The sequence below is a fragment of the Micrasema longulum genome, unplaced genomic scaffold, assembly GCF_059751315.1.
Source record: "Micrasema longulum isolate JH-2025_06_02 unplaced genomic scaffold, ASM5975131v1 h1tg002308l, whole genome shotgun sequence".
NCBI lineage: Eukaryota > Metazoa > Arthropoda > Insecta > Trichoptera > Brachycentridae > Micrasema > Micrasema longulum.
This window is the reverse complement of record NW_028279460.1, coordinates 90936-113075: the sequence shown is the minus strand read 5'-3', so window position 1 is coordinate 113075 and position 22140 is coordinate 90936. Positions and strand designations below refer to the sequence as shown.

At 32.5% G+C, this 22140-nt stretch overlaps 1 protein-coding gene across 1 annotated transcript; it reads right to left on the bottom strand.

Moving 5' to 3' along the window:
- Nucleotides 1-14348: 14348 nt before the first annotated feature.
- LOC148272523 (uncharacterized) lies at nt 14349-19639 on the bottom strand. Its single transcript, XM_088239940.1, has 2 exons — nt 18470-19639; nt 14349-15858 (listed from the first exon to the last, which is right to left on the bottom strand). The coding sequence occupies exons 1-2, from the start codon at nt 19527-19529 to the stop codon at nt 15179-15181; spliced, it is 1740 nt and encodes a 579-aa protein (XP_088096066.1). The 5' UTR covers nt 19530-19639; the 3' UTR covers nt 14349-15178.
- Nucleotides 19640-22140: the final 2501 nt, after the last annotated feature.

Below are 22140 nucleotides of genomic sequence, written 5' to 3'. Positions count from 1 at the left end.
GAACTTTGTTAATTGGTAATTTACGGAAAATAATGTACTTTGTACATGCTTAGGATTTATTCAAATGATTAGAATAATATGGTTGATAAAATTTACATATTGAAGCTAGATTTTTAATCGTTTTGTTGCTACAAAGCTCATAGACGCGTGGATTTTTTAACACTTAAAATAAAATCAATAAATTTACAAAAAAATAAGCACTGAGCCTAATAAATAATTTTTCAAGTGTTCATGCTAAGAAGTAAACAATAAAAAAATAAAAAAATACAAACTGTTTATTTTTATAACATTATGGTTAAAAGTTTTTATTTTTCATATTTTTTTATTTTGTTTAGTATCATTAGTACACTAAATTTGTTTGTCAATTTTTAAAATGTGTAAATGGGGGCTAAATTTCTAACTGTCTATGCTCTCTGTAGCTGCAAGACGTCCTGTAATCTAGCTCCTATCTGTTATTTTTTTTGATTGATCTCAATTGAAAACGAGAACTAGAATCCCAACCGTCCATGCGCTCTGTAGCTGCAAGACGTACTGGGATATTTATTAATTGTACAGCGCCCTTGAGGTGATTTTCACAAAAATGGCGCTATATAAATTATCCTAATATATATAAAACAAACAAAGAAAGATATCCGCAACGCATAGACAACGAAATTTGTGAACCAAATGCGGCGTAGTTCGATCATCTGTTACATAAAGGTAAGTTGATCAGTCCTAAGCTTCATTGAATTATTCATTTATTTATTTATTAACGGACATTGTTCTTGTAAACAATTTAAAGCGTTTAAATATTATACAAGACAAGATATGGACTATTTATTTAGTGCTCGTTTAAATCGTTGTAAATTTAAACCAAAAAAGTCCAAATCTAGTCTTGAGTTAACAATACTATTAATTCATAAGATTGGGTTGGAATAGTTATAATTTGATTGATTCATGTATTTTGTTATTGTATAATTTCTTTAAAATATATATGTATTTCAAGTAATTAATAATGTGTGCAGTATGAGTATATTAATATTAATATTTCATCCTCGATTTTTTAAATATTTTTATTTTTAAGCACTCTTTATACCACATATATGTTAATGGCAGAAATGCCGTATATAAATAAATAAAATAAAATAAAAAAATAAAATACAACAAAGACGAGTCATTACCATATCATATCGAACTAAGGACCTCGCTAACCCCGCGCTAACCAATAAACGACGATGCGGACTTATCTCCACTCAGCCTCAGTTCTATTTCACACACGGGACTGTATTCCTTATCCGCTGGACGCAGAAAACATGAAACATAGGTGCGGTAAATTGCTTCGAGTTAGATGAACTTCTGTTGTAGGAGTATGTTGTACGACATTTATAAAACAAGAAATGAGTTGTTTGTAAAATTGACGTTTAAGGTTTGCACAAGTAATTGCAAAAGATAAGCTGCTGCCATCTGTGAAATGTTTCTGATAATGCAACCACATGTCTTTCGTATGACTGCGTAGAGTGCTTCAGTCTATATTATACACGCATGTGTATAGAACAGGAATGGGCAACATGTTTCAACAACTAACTGAGAGAAGAAAAATTATAGATTTAGGTACTGAATTTATTTAAGATTGTTAACTTTACATGGAACTGCACAAATATATAAGCACTCATTAACTTTAAGGTACCTGGATGAAGGACTCGTCAAGTACCTCCGTTTAGTTGCAACAATTCGCGAACAGAATACTCATATAATGCTATTCTGAATCGACTCCATGTACTCGGCAATAACTATTCCGACGTTGCTGATATTTTTAACATAAAGTATAGTTTATATAAATCAACTCTATTGGACCATTTCAAAGGTGGTGAACGGTAATTTACATTTTTTATATTACAGTGCTTTCTATGTTTACTTTTGTATGTGTACTTATTTTTTATAATTCCTTTAATTGATATTATTTTAAGATTTTTTTTAGTTTATATATTTATTATTTTTTTGAGACAAAGACTTTTATTGTATTTAATATATTATACTTCTTGAAGAAAAAAAAATATTTTTTTTCCTTTTAAAATTTTATCTGCACACAAAGTTGAATTTTTTTTTTTATATCTAAATATGTTCTTTTTACGAAACCACTGTGTTATGCTATTTATGTAACATAATACTTTTCAATTAGATCTTTATGTTTTTCACGTTATATTAAAGTGTTTATATTCTTTTAAATATATATCTTTTTACGGTAAAAGGCACTGGGTGCCGTGTATATTAATAGATAAATTAATAAAAGAATAAATGTTTTTCGTCTGTGGTCGGCTTTCAAATTTTTATTTTTTGCAGAATATATAAAAACATTGTTGTTTAACTTACATGGCGCCATTTTTGTTAAAATCACCTCAAGGGCGCTGACAATAAATAAATATCCCAGCACATCTTGCAGCTACAGAGCGCATGGACGGTTGAAATTCGAGTTCCTCGTTTCCAATTAAAATCTATTTCGATAGTTTATTTTTTAATTTACACATACATTTCATATTTCACAAAAAACAATATTTTTTGGCTTGTTCTAGGAGTAGGCTCAGTATAAGAAGGTTCGGCAAGCCATAAATATTAGTATGACTCATGTTGCAATCGGTTCTTATATGGGCAAATGCCTGTTCTTAAAAAAAACCATTTTGTTGCGGCAAATATGGTTATCGAATATGTTTTCCATAAATAAAAATAATATTGAGGGAATAGAAAAACAGTTATGCTAACGTTAGTACAAAATATATAAAGAATGTGTGGTAAAACGATGTATGATAGGTGCACAAATGTCGAGACCCGTGAAGTGTGTAAGGCTGAGACATGCATTATTGACAGAATCAAGAAAGGGGTGCTGCTTTGATTTGGACGTGTAGAGCGAATGGACAGCGAAAGAACGGCTTAAGGATCTACGGTGCAAATGTTGATGGATGCAGAAAACGAGGAAGACCGAGAAAGATATGGCACGATCAAGTCCATCAAATACTTGGATATGGACATTTCAAAAGTAGGAATAATCGGCGTACGTGCATGAGAAGATGTATGAATGTAGAGGAAACGAGGTCTGTATGCCAAGATAGAGTGTTGTGGCGTTCTATCCTCTCTGCCTACCCCTACGGGGATACGGCGTGATGGTTTGTTATTCTTTTTGTCATACAAAATTAAAATAGATATTCAGATTACTATCGTCCGTTTTATACATAGAAATGACTTTTGGAATACCGCTGTACGTGCTATTGGCATCACCAAAACGTCTTTTACTTTACTCCTGGTTGAGTGCGCGTGACTCACAATCACCTAAGTGCTCCTATTTTTGTAAGTGTTAAGTATGTCCTTTTTAATGTAAACTTTTCTCAAGCCAAGGACGTCTAAGGATTTAAAAAGGCCTTCACTTGGATTATTACTAATATTGATTTACGTACCTTAACCGAGGGATCAAGAATAGTTTTGGCCACTCCTCCCCAACAAATACAACCGTAAGCCAAAACAGAGTTGCACAAACCATAGTATATACTTTTAGTATTTACAGTGGACAATATATTACTCAGTGATATAAAGATATAGATTAGTCTCTCCACTCTACCTACAAAAAAAAATATATTCCAAGGTGTTATAACAGATAGGAGCTTGAATACAGCACTTCTTGCAGTTACAGAGCGCATGGACGCATGGTAAGAAAACTAGCTCCCATTTACACATGTTTAAATTCAACAATGAAGCTTAATGTATTTTCTCTCTCTTTAATCCGTTCCTCATGTCTGAGGATGGAGATTATATCTGTCTCCAGACTTGGTTCATCGGTGGACAGTCTCTTTCCATTTGGAACGGTCTTGTGCTCTTGATTTGTCAGTGATAATTATATGACCAAGGCGCTCCATCTCGCCGATTGACGTCCACGCGGCCTTGTCCCTTTGATACTTCCCAGGAAGACAGTTTCCTCTAAAATATCAGAGTTCTCCCTGGAAATATCTCTAATAAACCGCAGGATTTTTTCCTCGTACATGGATGTTAGTCTTTCTTTCATGTCTAGTTCCTGGAGTATAGATATATTTGTATGTCTGGCTGTACATAAAAATCGAAGTATAAATTAAATGTAGAAAGATATTTTTATTAGATTAATAAACAAAATTAAGATTACAACACGGCTCAAAACTGTAGACGACGAAATAAGCCGTTATTATCTTGTACTGACACTATTTTTCGGTGATCAATTGGAATACTAATGCAGTGCTTTATGCAGCATTGGGTTCGGATAAAAATATATGATGATACATTCAAAATTCTTAATGCGCTTTGTAGCTTCAAGACGACTGGTAATCTAACTACAATAAGTAAATGTTACCAACTATCAAAAACTACAATTTTGTAAATAGGGTCAAGAATTCCAGCCCTTTTTGCGCCCAGTAACTGCAGGACTTTTGCGTAGTAATCTAACTCCTTTTTAAAAAAATATTATTAAATCACTAAACTCCATTGTCAAATTAAAACAAAATGTAAAGAGGGGCTAGATTTATTACCACCCATGCACGATGTAGCTGCAAGACGTGCTATAATTAAGCTCCTATCTGTTATAGTTAAAAAATATTTAAATTGAAAACGAGGAACTAAAATCCCAACCGTCCATGCGCTGTGTAGCTGCAAGACCTGCTGGGATATTAATTTATTGTACAACGCACTTGAGGTGATTTTTACAAAAGTGGCGCTTATGCATTATCCGAATATTAGAATAATAATAATAATAATATTTGGCTGATTTATATAGCGCCATTTTTGTAAAAAATCACCTCAAGGGCGCTTTACAATTGTATACCTAAACTTACATTCTAACTAAACTTCAGTGATAAATTATATTTCCAGATTTAAAATTGAGGGTATGATACTCGTAGTCTAAAGAAGTGATATTTTAGTTGGGATCTGAACTGACTGGGACTGTCGATGATTCGTAAGTTTAAAGGCAATTGGTTCCAGGCAGAGGGGCCGGCGGCGGCAAAAGCACGATCTCCAAATCTAGTGTTTGGGGAGCGCCGGATTTCGACAAGTTTTCCTCTGCCTGAATAATTGTAAAGCGCCGTTTAGGTGATTTTTTATAACAACGGCGCTATAATATTGAGGGTCATATTTTTACTAAAAAAGCACAAAAATTAACAATTATAAATACTAAATTATAATGTATAAACTACAACAAAAGGTTCTGCACCTCATTCCGTCTTTTCCCAGATCAAGTTCGGCAGGTACCTACTTAGAAAGATCGTAAAAAGAGAAAATGGAACAAGCGTGTTATCAACTTGTAAAGACAACGATGTCACGGATCCGCCCAAAAAAATAGAGCCGAAACTACCCTTCAGGGCACCCATTGCCCTACCATCTACCCCTGAAACCATTTGTCGGGATTAATTTATTGTTTACACTTTTTTTTTGTCGACCCAGGCGCCACACTTTGCTAGACATACTATGTCACAGGTCAGCCATAGCCAGGGATAAACAATAAACTTAGGGCATAAATTAATCTGTTCTCTGGGTCTTATAAAATCGGCCCTACGGGTGGCAGTTGATCGGTTCTTCAGGCCTCAGTTAATTAGGATCTCGGATGCGCTATTACAAGTTATCTTTAATCCAAATTTAAATCAATATCCATGATGTTTTGAGTATGTCCTTATGTCGTTTCGCGTCTAGATTACTGTAATGAAGTATACGCAAATCTCCCAAAATATCAAACTAATAACCTTCAATCTGTTTTCAATGCAGCAGCAAGGCTTATTACGGGAGTAAAAAAATATTCTCACATCTCACAACATCTTCGAGATTTGCACTGGTTAAAAAGCCCAGAGATAATAAAATACAAGCTTTGCTGGACAGTATTTAAATCCCTTCATGAAATGGCTCCAAAATACCTATCGAACCTTTTTATTAGAGAAAATACATGTCAAACAAAATCTACTCTTAGGTCAGCATTTGATTCAGGAAGAGGAAAACTTGTCGAAATCCGGCGCTCCCCAAACACTAGATTTGGGGATCGTGCTTTTGCCGCCGCCGGCCCCTCTGCCTGGAACCAATTGCCTTCAAACTTACGAATCATCGACAGTCCCAGTCAGTTCAGATCCCAACTAAAATCCCACTTCTTTAAACTATCATACCCTCAATTTTAAATCTGGAAATATTATATATCACTTTAGTTTAGTTAGAATGTAAGTTTAGGTATACAATTGTAAAGCGCCCTTGAGGTGATTTTTTACAAAAATGGCGCTATATAAATCAGCCAAATATTATTATTGGAAATTCAAACGTTGGCAGAATGGTGAATGTTATACAATGTGTAACTTAAACCAGCCAAGGACAGGTCATAACCTACTAATACTGTGGCAACAATACTTCGACATCATATAGTAAAAATGCAGTCATCAATAGCCTTCACTCTCTAGGCAATGAGTACCAGGACGTTGGTGACTCATTTCACATGAAATTTAGTACATATAGAACGGCTCTTCTTCTTTATTTCACTGGTAATAGTTCTGGGTAACTATTTGTTACTATTGTTAAGAGTTGTTTTAAACTTCTTTATTATTGTTTTTTTTTTCTTTTTTCGTTTCTTTTCTAGAATTAATTCATAAGTACAAAATATTTCTCTTCATCATTTTTTTTACATCATTGTATATTTTTATACATAAATATATACTATTTACCTAAGTATTAGTTTTAAATAATAATACATATATTATTTAATTTTTTAAAAATATTATTCAAAATGGATTTCTTAGTTTTTTTTTAAACTGGTTTAAAGTATTTCTACCAAATTATATTTTTTATCGATAATTCTATGACTGGTAATATTTAATTATTTTATATAGTTTACCTTTTTTAGACTTTCTTAATTTGTTAATTTATAATATTGTTTTAAATGCTATGTATTACCTATGCTTACATGTATGTATATTGATTTGTATTTGTAATAAATATGTAAAAGGCACTAAGTGCCGTTTTTTTCAATAAAATAAAAAAATAAAAAACTATAAAATAAGCCTTGTAAATTCGTAGACTTCCATATGCCCTTCTCAAAAATGTTTTCCCTCTCTGTTGCAACAAATTTCAATATCCAAGTTTTTGTGAAGCGCCACGGGTCGCGAACCTGGGAAGCACAGGAGTCGGCCTCTGACAGAAAGGCCTATAAGCTCTTTGTGAAAACCAGATGCTTCTACTAGGGAGTGGACATAATTGAAAATTATACATAAAATGATGGGTGTAAAAATAGGGCTATCTATCATCCATAATTTTGCGCCGGTAGTGTATGTTGGGCAGCACTTTTTTTTTAATTGAAGAAGGTAATTGAAGAAATTTTATTGATAATAAAAAGTAAAAACGTGTTATTTCAATTTCAAATAATATTTAAGTATATTTTGTTAAAAGAAAATTGTGTATTTAAGATTACACATTAAGGACGAGAAATCAAAAATACTTTTAATAAAAAGAAATCAGTCAACAGATATTGATGAACAATGACACATAATATTTAACATTCTCGGAATCATTATTATTAGATATCTCGATGAAATTTCGAGAACAAAATGGTCTCAAAATTGATTTTTTTCGGTAGATCGTAAAAACAAGTACATACAAATATTTTTCGTTTTACAAAAATATCTCAATAAATAAAACTTAATTATGTTTTAAAAAAAGAATACGAATTAAGCCCCCCAGATTTTGTTTCTTAATCTAAACTCCCTGATTTACAGCCTCTGGCTAAAAATTAATGCTTCCGAAGACAAATTCATTGAAACCTGCCAATGTCTGGGAAACTTTAAATTTGGGTAAATTTATTTCATTTTGTAATTTATTAGACCATTTAGCTATAATATTTATCCTGAAATGTGCATTTCTAAAATTTCCTATTCAAATCTGTCAATATAAGGACATTTATATTTTTCTCAATGTAATTAGAAATCACTTTAAATAAATAACTTTTCAAGTATCTCTCCCGTTAAAAAAGTAAGCCAACCCTTTTCGACAAAAAAAAACAAATATTAAAATAAAAATCCTATAGTAGAAATATATTTATTTATTTTAAAAAATTTGTTACTTTTTATTTTCAATTTTTTTGGGTGGTTCGATTTTTCCCAAATTAGGATTTCGTTTTTTTTTCTCATTATTATCATTACGGATTACTTATAAATCACTGTACAAATTTATTCTAAATCTGACTTAACCATGAATTTTTTTTTAATATTATTTTTTACACGGCCTTTGATTGTACACAGTAATACAAAATCAAATATACCTACTACATTGAATGTGATAATAAAATTAAAATAAAACAAACTAAATTAAAATTTTTACATCGTATAAACCAAATACAATTGGAGGACAAAATAGAAAACAAAAATAGAGATTGAATACAAAATACAGTTGTATATAAAAAAAACTAAATAAAATTTTCGTTAATTTAAAAAAATGAGATTCTAGTCGTTTTTTGATTTGTGAATCACTCGTGCTAAGAATATAAACAAATGAAAATGTCGTCACATACTACAAAAATTTATTCAAATGATTTAGAAAACCCGTGGGTTTTAAGCTTTTTCCAAAGCATCACCTCAATCTCAAAGTTTGGCATTTCTGCTGAGAGAGCATCCCAAGCCATAGGGCCTGCAACTGAGCGTTCACCGGATTAAGTGGTTTGGTTGCATACATACTAGATGTAGAATACTGTAGATGTAGCTGATCTAATCATAAGACGTCTATCAGATAGTAAATACGGAATCCAAAGTTATTTGTGATATTCTGAAGCAGAGTTGTGCGGTTGCTCATCTATAAGCCAACAACCTTCCTTCTTTTGAAAAACTTGCACTATCCTCGATTCAAATTAAAGATATAACCTCTTTTTTCTATGATATATTTTGTTGCCCTTTAATAAAAAGGAATATTAAAATCATTTTTTTTATATTTTCTTACTTTATTAATTAGTATAAAATAAAAAAGGACATGCTCATCTTTGACAGAATGTTTTATTTTCTCTTTCTTATAGTACAGAAAAATATTGTATCTGTCTATTTATTATAGGAGCAAAAAATTCATAAACATTTCTTGTATACCCACGAACAGGCCATGCTTTTGTGGGTTTTTTTTGTTTACTATTTTTATTGTAAATGTGTGTTTCATTTTTACGTAATTATTCTTTATTTTTTTAATACTCTGTTTTATCTTTTATGTGTGTAGTAAAAAAACAAAAAATTACCATATTAAAAAAAAAACATAAAAAAAGGGTTTATAATTTATTTTTTTATTAATTTCTCTTTAATTTTAAGTATTTTAGAACTAACTGCCTAACTCAAAAATATGGTATATTGTTTTTAGCAACCTTTGCTGGGAGATGTCGAGTAATAAAGAATGAAAAAAAATAAGGCAATGGACTCAGCAACATCCGGTGACAACTGTTAAACGTTGGAGATACGGTTGGCTTGGTCATTTACTGCGAATGCCCCCTGAGAGTCTTAAGCACGTTTACCTACTTGACAAGGCACCATATTCTTGACGTCCACTACAGAGCTATGGGTCGCGAACCTGGCTTGGAAGGGAAGCACAGAAGTTGGCAGCTGACCATATGCTTCAACTAGGGAGTGGACATAGTTGAAAATTGTATATAATTTAATGGGTATTACACATTTTCACTCGGCGTAGAATTAATATTTGAAACCATCATTTCATTTCCATCCTGCCAGGAATCGAACCCAGGACTCAATCCTGCTAGGCAAACGCACCAACCACTACACTACGAGGCAGACCTATCTTCATTCGAATAAATTAATGATTGGGTGGTTTAATTTTGTACTAATGTGTTTCTTAAGCCTGGGTGTTCGGTGCTGCAACTTGTCACATTGCTTTTACATATTACATATTTCATCTTCAAGGAAGTTTATTCATCTCTCTTGAAATATCTAGTAAAACTACAATCACCATCATCATCATCACCCTTTCTACATCCAGTCGGTGAACATGTCAATCACTACACAACCTAGCGGACTTGGAATCTCAGGATTGCCTCCTGAGAGCTGCCATCGAGTCCAAAGCACTCGTCCAGGGTTCAATTTCTATTTTATTAACCGAACTGTTTTCTTCACCCGCTTTGAAACAGAAAAAAAAATTAACAAGGTACCGTTTTTCCATAAAGGTAGGCAGGAAAATGCTGCGTCTGTTCTCGGATTTCAATGTAAGTTATAAAATCGAACCACCTTATGCCTAATATTCTCCTCAAGCACTTACTCTCAAATCTCAGAAGTTTAGTGTACTGAGCTTTGATAAGTTGCCAAGATTCGAACCCATATAGGATTACTGGCATTATGCAAGAGTTCAATAATCGGCATTTCATTTTGACCAAGTGTAGACTAGAGTTCCAAACAACACGCATTATGTTAAAAATTGCTCCAGTAATTTCTAAGCAGGTTGCGAGCTTTTTACGCATGCTTCCATCCTCAGTTATTTTTTAAAATTTCAATTTTATTTACTCATATATATGTACATTACAACATGGAATATTTTAATTGGCGGCCTACGTGGTGTAGTGGTCAAGACGCTTGACTCGCGCACGGAAGGTTCCGGGTTCGATTCCCGGTGAGAACACAAAAAAAAAAAAAAAAGTGATTTTTCTCAAGCCTGGTTATTCTGTAATGTAATTCACCACTGTAATTGGGCCTCCTGGCCTGTTGTGGTGCAAAAAAAAAAAAAATAATAAAATAAAATAAAAAAAAATAAAAAAAATCATACATATAGAAATAAGGAAAAATTAAGTATATTTAAAAACAACAAATAAGTTTGCATAATATCCAGAGAATAATATGTTTAAAAAGTAAGAGAACCTTGTAACAAAAAACTCCCTCAGAGACATAAAAAATGACTATGTCCCGAGAATTTAAAGCTGTCAATTAATTTATTACTGCAAAAAAACCACTTACTGTAATATGACCAAATGGCGCTAGATAAGATATTAATAATTGTAAGTTTGTAGATACTTTTTCCGTCTCTGTTGAGATATCTATTTAAAGTATTTCTATTCAAATATTTTCATGGCTATACCATCTAAATTGATTCAGCGTCAGGACGCCGACGCCGCACCGACGCGCGTCCGGACGGGTCTGGTTTTCGAAGTATCAAAGCGCCACGCATTAAGAGATTTACCGATAACCTTAAAAGCTCGGCCTATGAACTGAAAGCTCGACACAGATACGAGAGCTTTTTTATTTGGCGGTGATGCATCTAAAAGAGACTAAACGGTAATTATTTATAATTCTTGGAAACAGGTACCGATATTATTTATTGCTTTGAAAATACTCGGAGATTAAAAAGTAGTGTACTTACGATAATTTGAGTTTGTCCAAATGTCGCTTGTGGATAAATAAAATTCAACTACCTTTCAGGCATTGCCTAATAATTTATAAAATAATTCTCATTTTTCACAAACACGTCAGTGAAGGCTTTTATCTTTCATAAATGAACTAGACATACGAATTTCTCCCATCTCCGACAGATCAAATCCGTGTGGAGAAATATTCCTATAGATGCAACTAATGCTCTTGTAAATGCTTATGTCGTTTCGCGTCTAAATCACTGTAATGGAATATACGAAAATCTCCCAAAATATCAAACTAATAAACTTCAATATTTTTTTCAATGCAGCAGCAAGGGTTATTACGGGAGTAAAAAAATATTCTCACATCTCACAACATCTTCGAGTTTTGCGCTGGTTAAAAAGCCCAGAGAGAATAAAATACAAGCTGTGCTGGACAGTATTCAAATCGCTTCATAAAATGGCTCCAAAATACCTATCGGACCGTTGTAATAGGGAAAATACATGTCAAAGAAAATCTACTCTTAGGTCAGCATTTGATTCAGGAAGAGGAAAACTTGTCGAAATCCGGCGCTCCCCAAACACTAGATTTGGAGATCGTGCTTTTGCCGGCGCCGGCCCCTCTGCCTGGAACCAATTGCCTTCAAACTTACGAATCATCGACAGTCCCAGTCAGTTCAGATCCCAATCGAAATCCCACTTCTTTAGACTATCATACCCTCAATTTTAAATCTGGAAATATAATTTATCACTTAACTTTAGTTAGAATGTAAGTTTAGATATACAATTGTAAAGCGCCCTTGAGGTGATTTTTTACAAAAATGGCGCTATATTAAGCAGCCAAATATTATTATTATTATACGAGTCATCATCATACTCTATGGTGCACAGGACAGAGCATTGTGTAATTTGATCATCTGTTTCATGAAGGTAAGATCTGATATAATATATAGTAAGGTATGATCAAGGACAGTAAAATATTGCAGCAAAAAGACTCCTTCTATTGGTTTCGCTGTTACTAAAAAAATATATTTTTGATTTAAAAACGAGTTTCTTTGTGCAATCAAAATTTATGTTTAATAAACCGTGATATAGATTAAATTAATTAAACTTTACTGATTTTATTCCCCCTTGCACTGTTTGTTTATGGGGGACTTATTTTGAATATTGGGATTCTTCCTTGCGATCAAATTACAATAAAACAGCGGCAGCAAAAAATATTTAATTCACTTATAACTAATCTACTTGCTAAAATCCATCACCCTTTGAGTGTTTGATGTATATTAAATATCTTACATTTTGATTATTATCATTGTTTTATTGAAAGATTATTTACAACTCTACCAACACCCTACATACAAGTCACCAAAAGATTGATTCCATAATAATTATGTTACTAACACCTCTTATTTCGAATTTACAAACCACAAACAGACTTTGATTTAATTTATTCATAGTGAAATAATTATCCACCATGTTTGGTACTAGTCAGCGCGTTTGCCTTCCATTCAAGAAGTCTAAGATTCGATTCCCGACAGGGTTGACATGAAATATTGATGTAAATAGGTGTTTTACATTATAATATTCCATAGTCCCTGAATTAGCAACTGAAACGTAAGACCGATCATTTTACCTCGATATTATTTAAAAAATGATCAAGATACGCCGCGATTGGTGTCCTAATGCAGCATCGTTGGATTCGAAAAGGAAATGATGATGACTATGAAAAAAATGAAAAGGCTGCATGAAATATTGTAGAGGAAAAATCATCATCAAAACCAATATTTCGCGTCGACGTTGCCAGAAATCCAACACGGGGCCTCATGCATTGTAGGTGAACTTGCCAACCTATAAAATACGAGGCAGACCCATTTTTACTTTATTTTATTTTTTAGGATTCTCACCTAATACTATTACTACCATCACGCTATTTTCTCGTAGGGTTAAGCTGAGAGGAAGGAACGGATCGGATGTATTAGCTTCTTCAACATGAATACCTTTTTTAAGTATTATTGTACAGCAATAACTGAGATCGAAATTTTGAATTTTTTGTATTTCCAAATCCGATGGTTACCAAAAGATACAATTAAATAAAAATAAACCATATTAATTTATTAAAATCTGTATTTATTTCTTCATAATGTAATTTAAGTACGTATTTAAAAATGACATTTATTTGGCATTAAGGTAGAAGCTAATTTTTTACATATTTAATCTTTATTATAAAAATATGACCTAAGCTTATTTTATCATAAACTATAAATATTTAAGTTCTTAAAAAGCACTAAGACGTAAAACATGTTGCTTACACAAGTATTTTTGTTATTATTTACTTAATGATAAAACCCTGAAAGTGGTGTTATTCTCTTAAAATAATTATGATATTTATGATTGAAAAGAATTTTAAGTCATTTTGTCATTTAAAATATTGCTAGCCTAAGCAACGGTGATATAAATCAGAAATTTCCGATTATGAAATATGCAAGCAGATGTGTAAATAAATCCTTTTTAAATAACAAATAATTAAAATTACATAGTTTACCGATATAAAAATACAGGAGTAATAATCTTTTTTGAATAATTCAATTCAGTCAGACCTTTTTCACACCTCAATGTCCGATGATCTCAGAATATGTTCTTCGGAGATATCTTACTTTGTTGCTTTGGGCTAGCAAAATGTAAATGAACAAAATGATTTTTTGATTCAAAATTAACATAAAAACTTTGTTGTTAGCGTTAAAAATGTAAGAAATGCTAAAAACGAAGTTTTTAAATTTATAATACTCGTAGTTAATTGATACAAAGTGCCAAAAACAGTAGTTCGGTCCTAAGTATTTGAAATTCTTAATCCACATTAATTATTCCAATTTTTGACATGTTCATCTACAAGCAGGTATTTGTTGTATTTGATCATACCATGTCTTTCCCGGTCTTCCTCGTTTTTCGCATGCATCAACATTTGCATTGTAAATCTTTTTGGCTTTCTAACCAACGCTTTTTTCGCTATTTTCTTGAATTTGTCGATAATACTTGTCTCACATTGTCTCACTTGTCTTACATTGCCCGGATCTCGATATTTGTGCAACATCATACATACTTTTGTCCCACATTTGTTCAAGTGATCGCATTCCAACAGCGCTTTAACTCTTGTTTTTTTAACTCCATACTTTGGTCACATCAACTCTGATTAAAAACGACGTAATGCGATCCGAATTGTTGGAAAAGAGTGCGAACGGCATACGGGATAGTAACCCGGAAATACTAATTGTGCAACTGAACGGCGTGGTAATCTAAGAAATGTAAATATTTAGATTCTTATCAGCTTACCGGTCAAAAAATAACATTATTTTAGAAAGCAACACAGCAGATATAAAAAAAATGTATAAATGTGTACAAAAATTATGCTTAATTAATCAATAATAAATTCTTTAAAAATATTTAACAAATGTCCTCTTTAATAATATTATAAATTTACCTGCAATAGTATAATTATATATTTTTTTTCGAATGATTAAAGTTAATTTAAAAAAATTAAATGTGCACGTAGGCAATAAATTATACAAATTATTTGATGTATATGTAAAACAAATAATATTATATGAAGTACTGTTTCTTACGTAAATTTACAACTTAACCATTTAAAATCAACAACAATAATACTACAGTAGAAAAAAGCTATCAAAGTACAGAAATATTCATCATCATCATTCCCTTTCCGCACCTGATGGTGCACAGAGCACTAGGTTGGTACACCAATCGCAGCATATCTCGATCAATTTGTAAAATAAAGGTAAGCTGATCCGTCTTAGGCTTCAGGTACCAGTACAGTCCCTGGACTAAATAATTTTAGTACTCACTATTTGTACATTTGGGATTAGCATAAAAATCTCTGTCCAAATTACTGTAATCAATAGAATTCGGGAGCGAATGATTTGGAATAATATAGGTATCAGAAGAAACAATATAGGAACGAAGGTTATTTGACTTTTGCCTATCAGAAAATTTTATATTAAAGTCTTTGGAAACTCTTTTGTTATCCACGTTACAAATTTTGGAATTACCATCAGCTTCCACAAGAGCAGAATTTTTGCTAAATTTATGTAAATTTGATACAGTGGGTTTTTTGCTAAGCGGTTCAGATAAATTATTGTTCTTTGGTGTTTTTTTATTGTTTGTCATGTTTTGATCTCCAGACCTGCTATCGATAGCTGCAACTTGATTAATAAGACCTGAGTAATTTATTTTATCTACATGAGCGCGATTTTCATTTATTTTTATATTTTCGGGGGTTTTCAAGCGTTTGTTTTTGTATCTTCTATTCTGGAACCAGATTTTAACTTGTGTTGATGTGAGTTTTAACGACTGCGCCATTTGTTCTCTTTCCGGGGCTGACAAATATTTCTGCTGCTTAAATCGTCTCTCTAATTCATACACTTGAGCTTGAGAAAATAAAATCCTCGGTTTTCTTTTGCATCTCTGTTTGCCATTTTTTCTCAACTCCGTCTTTGAACTTGTCACGTGATCTTCTGAAAAAATAAAATCAATTCATTAAACACACCACAAAAGACACAGTTGAAAGGGGGAAAAAAAATTCTAGGCATTTACAGAAGTCAACAGTATTTTTGGTTTATCCAAATGTTTGTAGACAAACAATGGATTTCACTCCTGAAGAAAATATTAAGATTAACATATTAAAACAGAGATGGAGAAGGAAATATGGAATTATAGGCATTAACAGGGGTTATGTCATACGCTGATTTAACTGAGCACATTACAAACATAAAGAGCACTGCATTATTTTTATTATTGATGATTAACTTAACGCCGTTTTGTATCACCTCAAAAGCGTTTATTTAGATTATTTTTTTAAGTGTCGTGGTTTTCATTTTGTTCATTTTTTTTTTTGGTTATTTTTTTATTAAACGATTTTATGCAATTATAAAAATAAACACGGTATGATAAAATTACAAATTATTAATCAATATTAATTTGATTACAACATTTTTTATATGAACTTAATGGCAGGCAAACACTTACTAACACTCAATGAGGCTGACTAATTTCTACTCAATTTTTTTTTTATCCGAGAGTAAATCGGGTTAGTTATCGGGCTGTGGTCCCGTGGCTAGCGTTGCGGATTCACGGGTCAGAGGTCCGAAGTTCGAGCTCCGCTCTACCCCAACTTGATTTCCATTTTCTAATAGTGAGATATTTACAACTCGTTGAAAATGGCTACCGAAATTAAAATATTTGGGTAAATTACAAGAGCGCTAATATTTCTTTTTCTAAAAAGAAAAAAATATATATATGAAAACGATAATAATACATTGCAATCAACCCTAATTTTACTGTGTCATGATTTGGACGATGAGTGTGAAATAGGTTAGATTGAAAAATTTAAAAGAGCTCCATAGTAATATTATGCTTACACAATAAATGTCTTCTTATTACTTAATTGCTAGTATACGCTTAATTGCGGTCTCTGTGGTGTAGTGGTCAAGACGCTTGACTCACACACGGAAGGTTCCGGGTTCGATCCCGGTGAGAACACAAAATCATTTTTCTCAAGCCTGAGTGTTCTGTGGTGTAACTCACCACTGTAATTAGGCCTCCTGGCCCGTTGTGGTGGAAAAAAAAAAAGAAAATGTAATGAGTTTTTTTTACAAGCAGCAAGGATGATTTACAACAAAGTCTCTAGAATGTAGGATGTATGCCCGGAGAGCGAATTAGGGATGAAAGAAAGTAAGTCAAAAGTTATGGTAGTTAAAAGGGGAAGTAAGATTACTGAGAGCATATCAAATGTGAACTAGTGGCAGAATTGACTAAAAAATTGTCAATCAAAGCTAGACAGGAAGTGCGCCATGGAGTTTTAGTCCTAACACTTAAGTGTGGAAGTGAAACATGGAACTCGCAGAGGAAGGATGAAAGCAGAGTGAACACGGTTGAAATGTGATATCTAGATGAATGTAAGGGAAATCAATGTACGACAGGGTTACGAATGATGAAATGCAAGCAAATATGAGACAGGTATAATTGGTAAGATTAAGAAAGAGTCACGCAGGTTTGAACATGTAAAACGAACGGATGACGAAAGAATGGTAACATATATATGGCAAGAATGAATAGTAACGTCAAACGAGGATGACCAAGGAAGTAAAGTGGCATTATCGGATAAACCAAAATCTTAAGTCTGCTCATATCAAAAGCAGACACAACCTAAGGGCATGTATGACAAGATGTGTGAATGCGGAAGAAGCTAGAAATATGATAGACGTGTGTAGCGTAGTGTAGTCCACCCTCTATGCCTTTCCTCTTAGTGAAAGGGCATGATGGTAGTAGTAGGAATAAGCAATAAATATTTTATTATTGCTCCTCCTCTGTTCTTTTTTAAATTCCTTAAAATATTAATTTTTTTCGTTTTGAAAATGTTTTCTACTGTTTTTTTACACTTATTTAAATTTATTTTTTTAAATAGGTATATTTTTTCATTTCAAATATTACTTTCACTTATCTAAATACTGATAAGATACTTTTAACATAAGTTTTACCCGTTGTCTTTGGGTTCCAATATATCCTGTGTGTTTTTGAACTTTGAGCATGTTTTTAATGATTCGGATTTTAATTTAATCTTTAAACTACTTTGAATTTTGTTTTTTGCATTTATAATCTTATTATTGTACTTGAAATAATAAAAATATTTCATTGACAACCTAAACATGTTATATAATACGAAAACTTCACCGGTCCATTAGAATTAAGTCTAATATTCCGTTAACTGTAATGATTGGCCAATAATTTTGGTTTACTTGTAAACACTTTAACTTCTTGATGTAATCTTTTTTTTAAACTTAAAATAAATAAATTCAAAGTACCGTTTTCATCTAGAGTGATGAATTTATTATTTACTGCAAAAAATCGCACAAAATAATTTTACTGCATTGAAATGATAAAATTATAAATATATGATAATATGATGTATCTAGATTGTGAACATTTTGTACAAAAAAAATGCATCTTTAAAACCTTTTCGGGAATTACATCCGTGACCTGGTTACTACTTAAGTGTAATTCTGGAAAATTTTAGATAAATGAAATACGTGTGATATAAGTGATTAATAATTTAGAAGAAGAACTTACTTTGCATAGAGTCACAGCTTTCAGAATCACCATTTTTAGTTATTTTTTCCTTTTTTACATAAGGATTACATAACGAATTTAACTGTCTAACATGAGGTGATGTCAGACCTCCCGTACTTGCTTCGTTGGAGTCCAACACTTCAGACCCGTGGTGGAAGGTACTCGCCATTGCACACGAAGCACGATCACTCGTTAGAGTGTCTTCTTGAAGAAAGGACAAATCGGCTGACGCAGAAGAAGATATTGCAGAATTCGTCAACTTGGGAGGAGATTCGGTTGAACAAACTGGAAGATTGTATATTTCATTTTGATACCCATTGTTGTATGAACTGTAGCAGGCATTTTGACCATAGTGACATGGAGCGAGACTCGGAGACGACGAGTATGTCGGACAGTAATCTGGAAGAATTGTCGGATGATATCCGGTGCCTTCAAACTGGTTAGGAAAATAAACGCCGGAGTGTTCCTGAGAACCGTAAAACTGATAATTGCCATGCTGCGGATTGTGAAAATTGTAATAATCGACATGATCGTATGGAGGGTTATAATGATATTGATTCGGATGTGGATAAGCTTCTGCGTAATATCTCGGTGTGTCTTCAACCATTGCTTCCATATTTTTTATTTCGCTTTCTTCAACTTCAAAATTATCTTCAAAATGTGTCATTTTGTTATAATCCGTAGTCTGATCAACAATATTTAATATGTCTTTAACGGAAAATGGCGTGGTAAGATGACTTCCATTTATTGTTTCTGTTGTTGCTGATTCCAAAATGTCTTCATCGGCATTTAAAATAATTTCACGGTCTTCTTTTTCGTAGTTTAGAGTAATTTTATCACAATGTATGTCACTGCCGTGTTTCCTGTTCATGATTTCATTTTGTTTTACAAGAAGTGAAAACTCTAGTCGGTTATGTTTTATGTTGTAACTTAAAAGTCCGCTATCGTTTATAAAACTATTTTCTTTTTCAAGAACGGCTTGATGATTAAACTGGTCTTCTGTTTTAGTTGTAGAACAAATAATGTGTCTATTACCATAATATGTTGGTGGTTGTATCATTCTGAATGGTCTTTCTTACTTCTTAACGCACTGAACACAAAACTCACAAAACAGCCAACCATTTTAAAAGCACAAAAATATTTTATTTTGTTTTTGATCGTATAATCGATATTCAATTAAATTGCAATCGATTTTATTGCATCGGATTGAGTAATCGATTTGATTGTCAATTGTATTACTAAGCTGTTGTTCTACGATTGGTAGGTGTCGACTAATTGGGGTATTAGAGGTCTGACAGGGTCTTATGCCAGAGTTCAGCCATAGATATATTAAACGGATAATATCGTACAAGCCGCGTCTCTTTTACTCTCGAGTGGAAGATAACGCTTTGTCTCGTTTGCACCATTGCAAATATGAGAGGGGTGTCTGGTTAGTCATGTGAGTTGGAAAATACATTTTTGATATTATTATTTATATTTGTTAACAAAATCAACTCTATGATTGATCTTAAATTTAGTTAACAGAATGTCTGATAAATGCTAAATTTATTATTATGTATTCTTTAATAATAATGTTTAATCAATATTATTGATAAACTGTTTGATGTATTTTTCCATTTCATAATAATTTTGACTCACTTACTTAAAACTTAATTTTGTGGCTTCGCCTTCTCTCTTAATGGAAGTATGATCCTTACTTTTTCCCGGTTGATATGAATATATTAGACTTCACATGATTTTTTTTTCTTAAAATGTCTTTTTTCCAACATTTCTAATATGACGGAGGATAAAAGATCATACCGTACCGTAAATAGTATTAAAATTTGCCGATAAATCACATTTTTTAAAAAGTTAAAGGTACGCAGACAAAGAAAATTAACTATAAATTTTTAATAAGTTAAAATTTTGCAAAAGCATTATCTTTGTAAAAAAAAAGTATGTGGTGGTGAATTATGACAATAAATAATAAACAAACCGAACTGAATTAATTAACTTTTTATTTGTTTTCAAAACGTTACAGATAAAAATATTTTTCTAATTTTTCTAATTTTTCTTTTGATTTCAAAAATAATTTGATGAAATACGTACAAGACCCAAACTTGAGAAAATATTTTTGTGGCTGACATCAAAGCAAAAGATTTTTTTTTTTCAAGATCGATCTATCTACCATCCATGCCTTCGATATGAAAATAACTATATTTATACTTTTTATCCACCTAGACATAGAGGATTTCTTATCATCATCATCAGTGGTACTACAGCCTGTTGTGGGCCCTGGCCTCCTCCAAAATTTGTCTCCATTCATCCCTGCACCCTGCGGTTCTTCTCCAGTTCGTCAGGCCAATTGCTCTAATGTCACATTTCACACAATCCAGCCATCTTAATTTCGGTCTGCCTCTGCTTCGTCTGCCTTCCAGACTGGTATAAAGAATCTTTTTTGGGGTACGGTTATCATTCATTCTGTGCACATGGCCCAACCATTGTAGTCTTCTTATTTCGAGAAATTGTGCAATGTTGGGTTCACCATATAGTGCCTCTAATTCGTGATTAAACCGTATCTTCTACACTCCGTTATAGTTGACAGCGCCAAATATCTTCCTTAATATTTTTCATTCAAATACTAATACCATATTTTATTCTCTTTTGGTCATAACTCAGCATTCGGAACCATATACAATGACCGGTCTGAGAATAATTTTGTAAATAATGGTCTTAGTTTTTCTAGTGAGCAATTTGAATCCCAGAGGTTTAAACAAGCCATAACCACATATGTTTGCTACCGATAACCGTGTTCTAATTTTGGTACTATAATTGTTATCATTAGTCATTTCAGTACTGAAATATTTAAAGGAGTTGACATTGTCTACGTGGTGTGACCTAACGTCAATTGCCTGCTATACATAGTTTATTTGTGACTCTATTGCTAACATATATTTAGTCTTAGATGTAATTATTTTAAGACCCGTGTCACTTGCAGCCATTTCTTGCTTTAAAAAATTCATCCTTTAATTCCAGGACAGTTCTGGAGATTAAGTCTAGGTCATCTGCATAGGCTAATATCTGGGTGGTTTTTTCAATTTACTATGAGAGGATTTCTTATTGTACATTGTATTTGTATGAATTAAAATTTAGTTGAAATTTTCTTCTCACTGTTCAAGAGTACTGCATAGTGCTGATTTTAATTTTTATTCACATGCCACTCAAATATTTAGGAATCAACCCGGAGACCTCTTGCGTGGTAAGAAAATGCGATAATAAGAATATTAGACCACGAGGCGGTCCAAAACTAACTTTTTGTCTTCCATTCAATGATTTGGAATAATATCGCAGTCAAGTAATCCTTAACGATTTGAGAACATAATCGATTCCCTAGGATACAAACAATATTTTGAATTCAGTGTGTAGAGACTCATGATCTTGGTCTCTCGCTTCGCTCTTCTCGCGCGAGAATGATGGCAAGAACTGCAAACTATTCACTCTTGGATTACTTTCTGAACTGTAGTTCAATCACAAATAACTATCGACGTGCTAATAAGCGACGTGATAACAATTTCTCGCCATGGTTTTTTATATCGTATTCGCGATCACAATGCAACATGCGTGAACGCCTAATATTAAATGTGAAAATATTTACGTTTCGCGACGTATAATCCTGCTGCGCAATCACATAT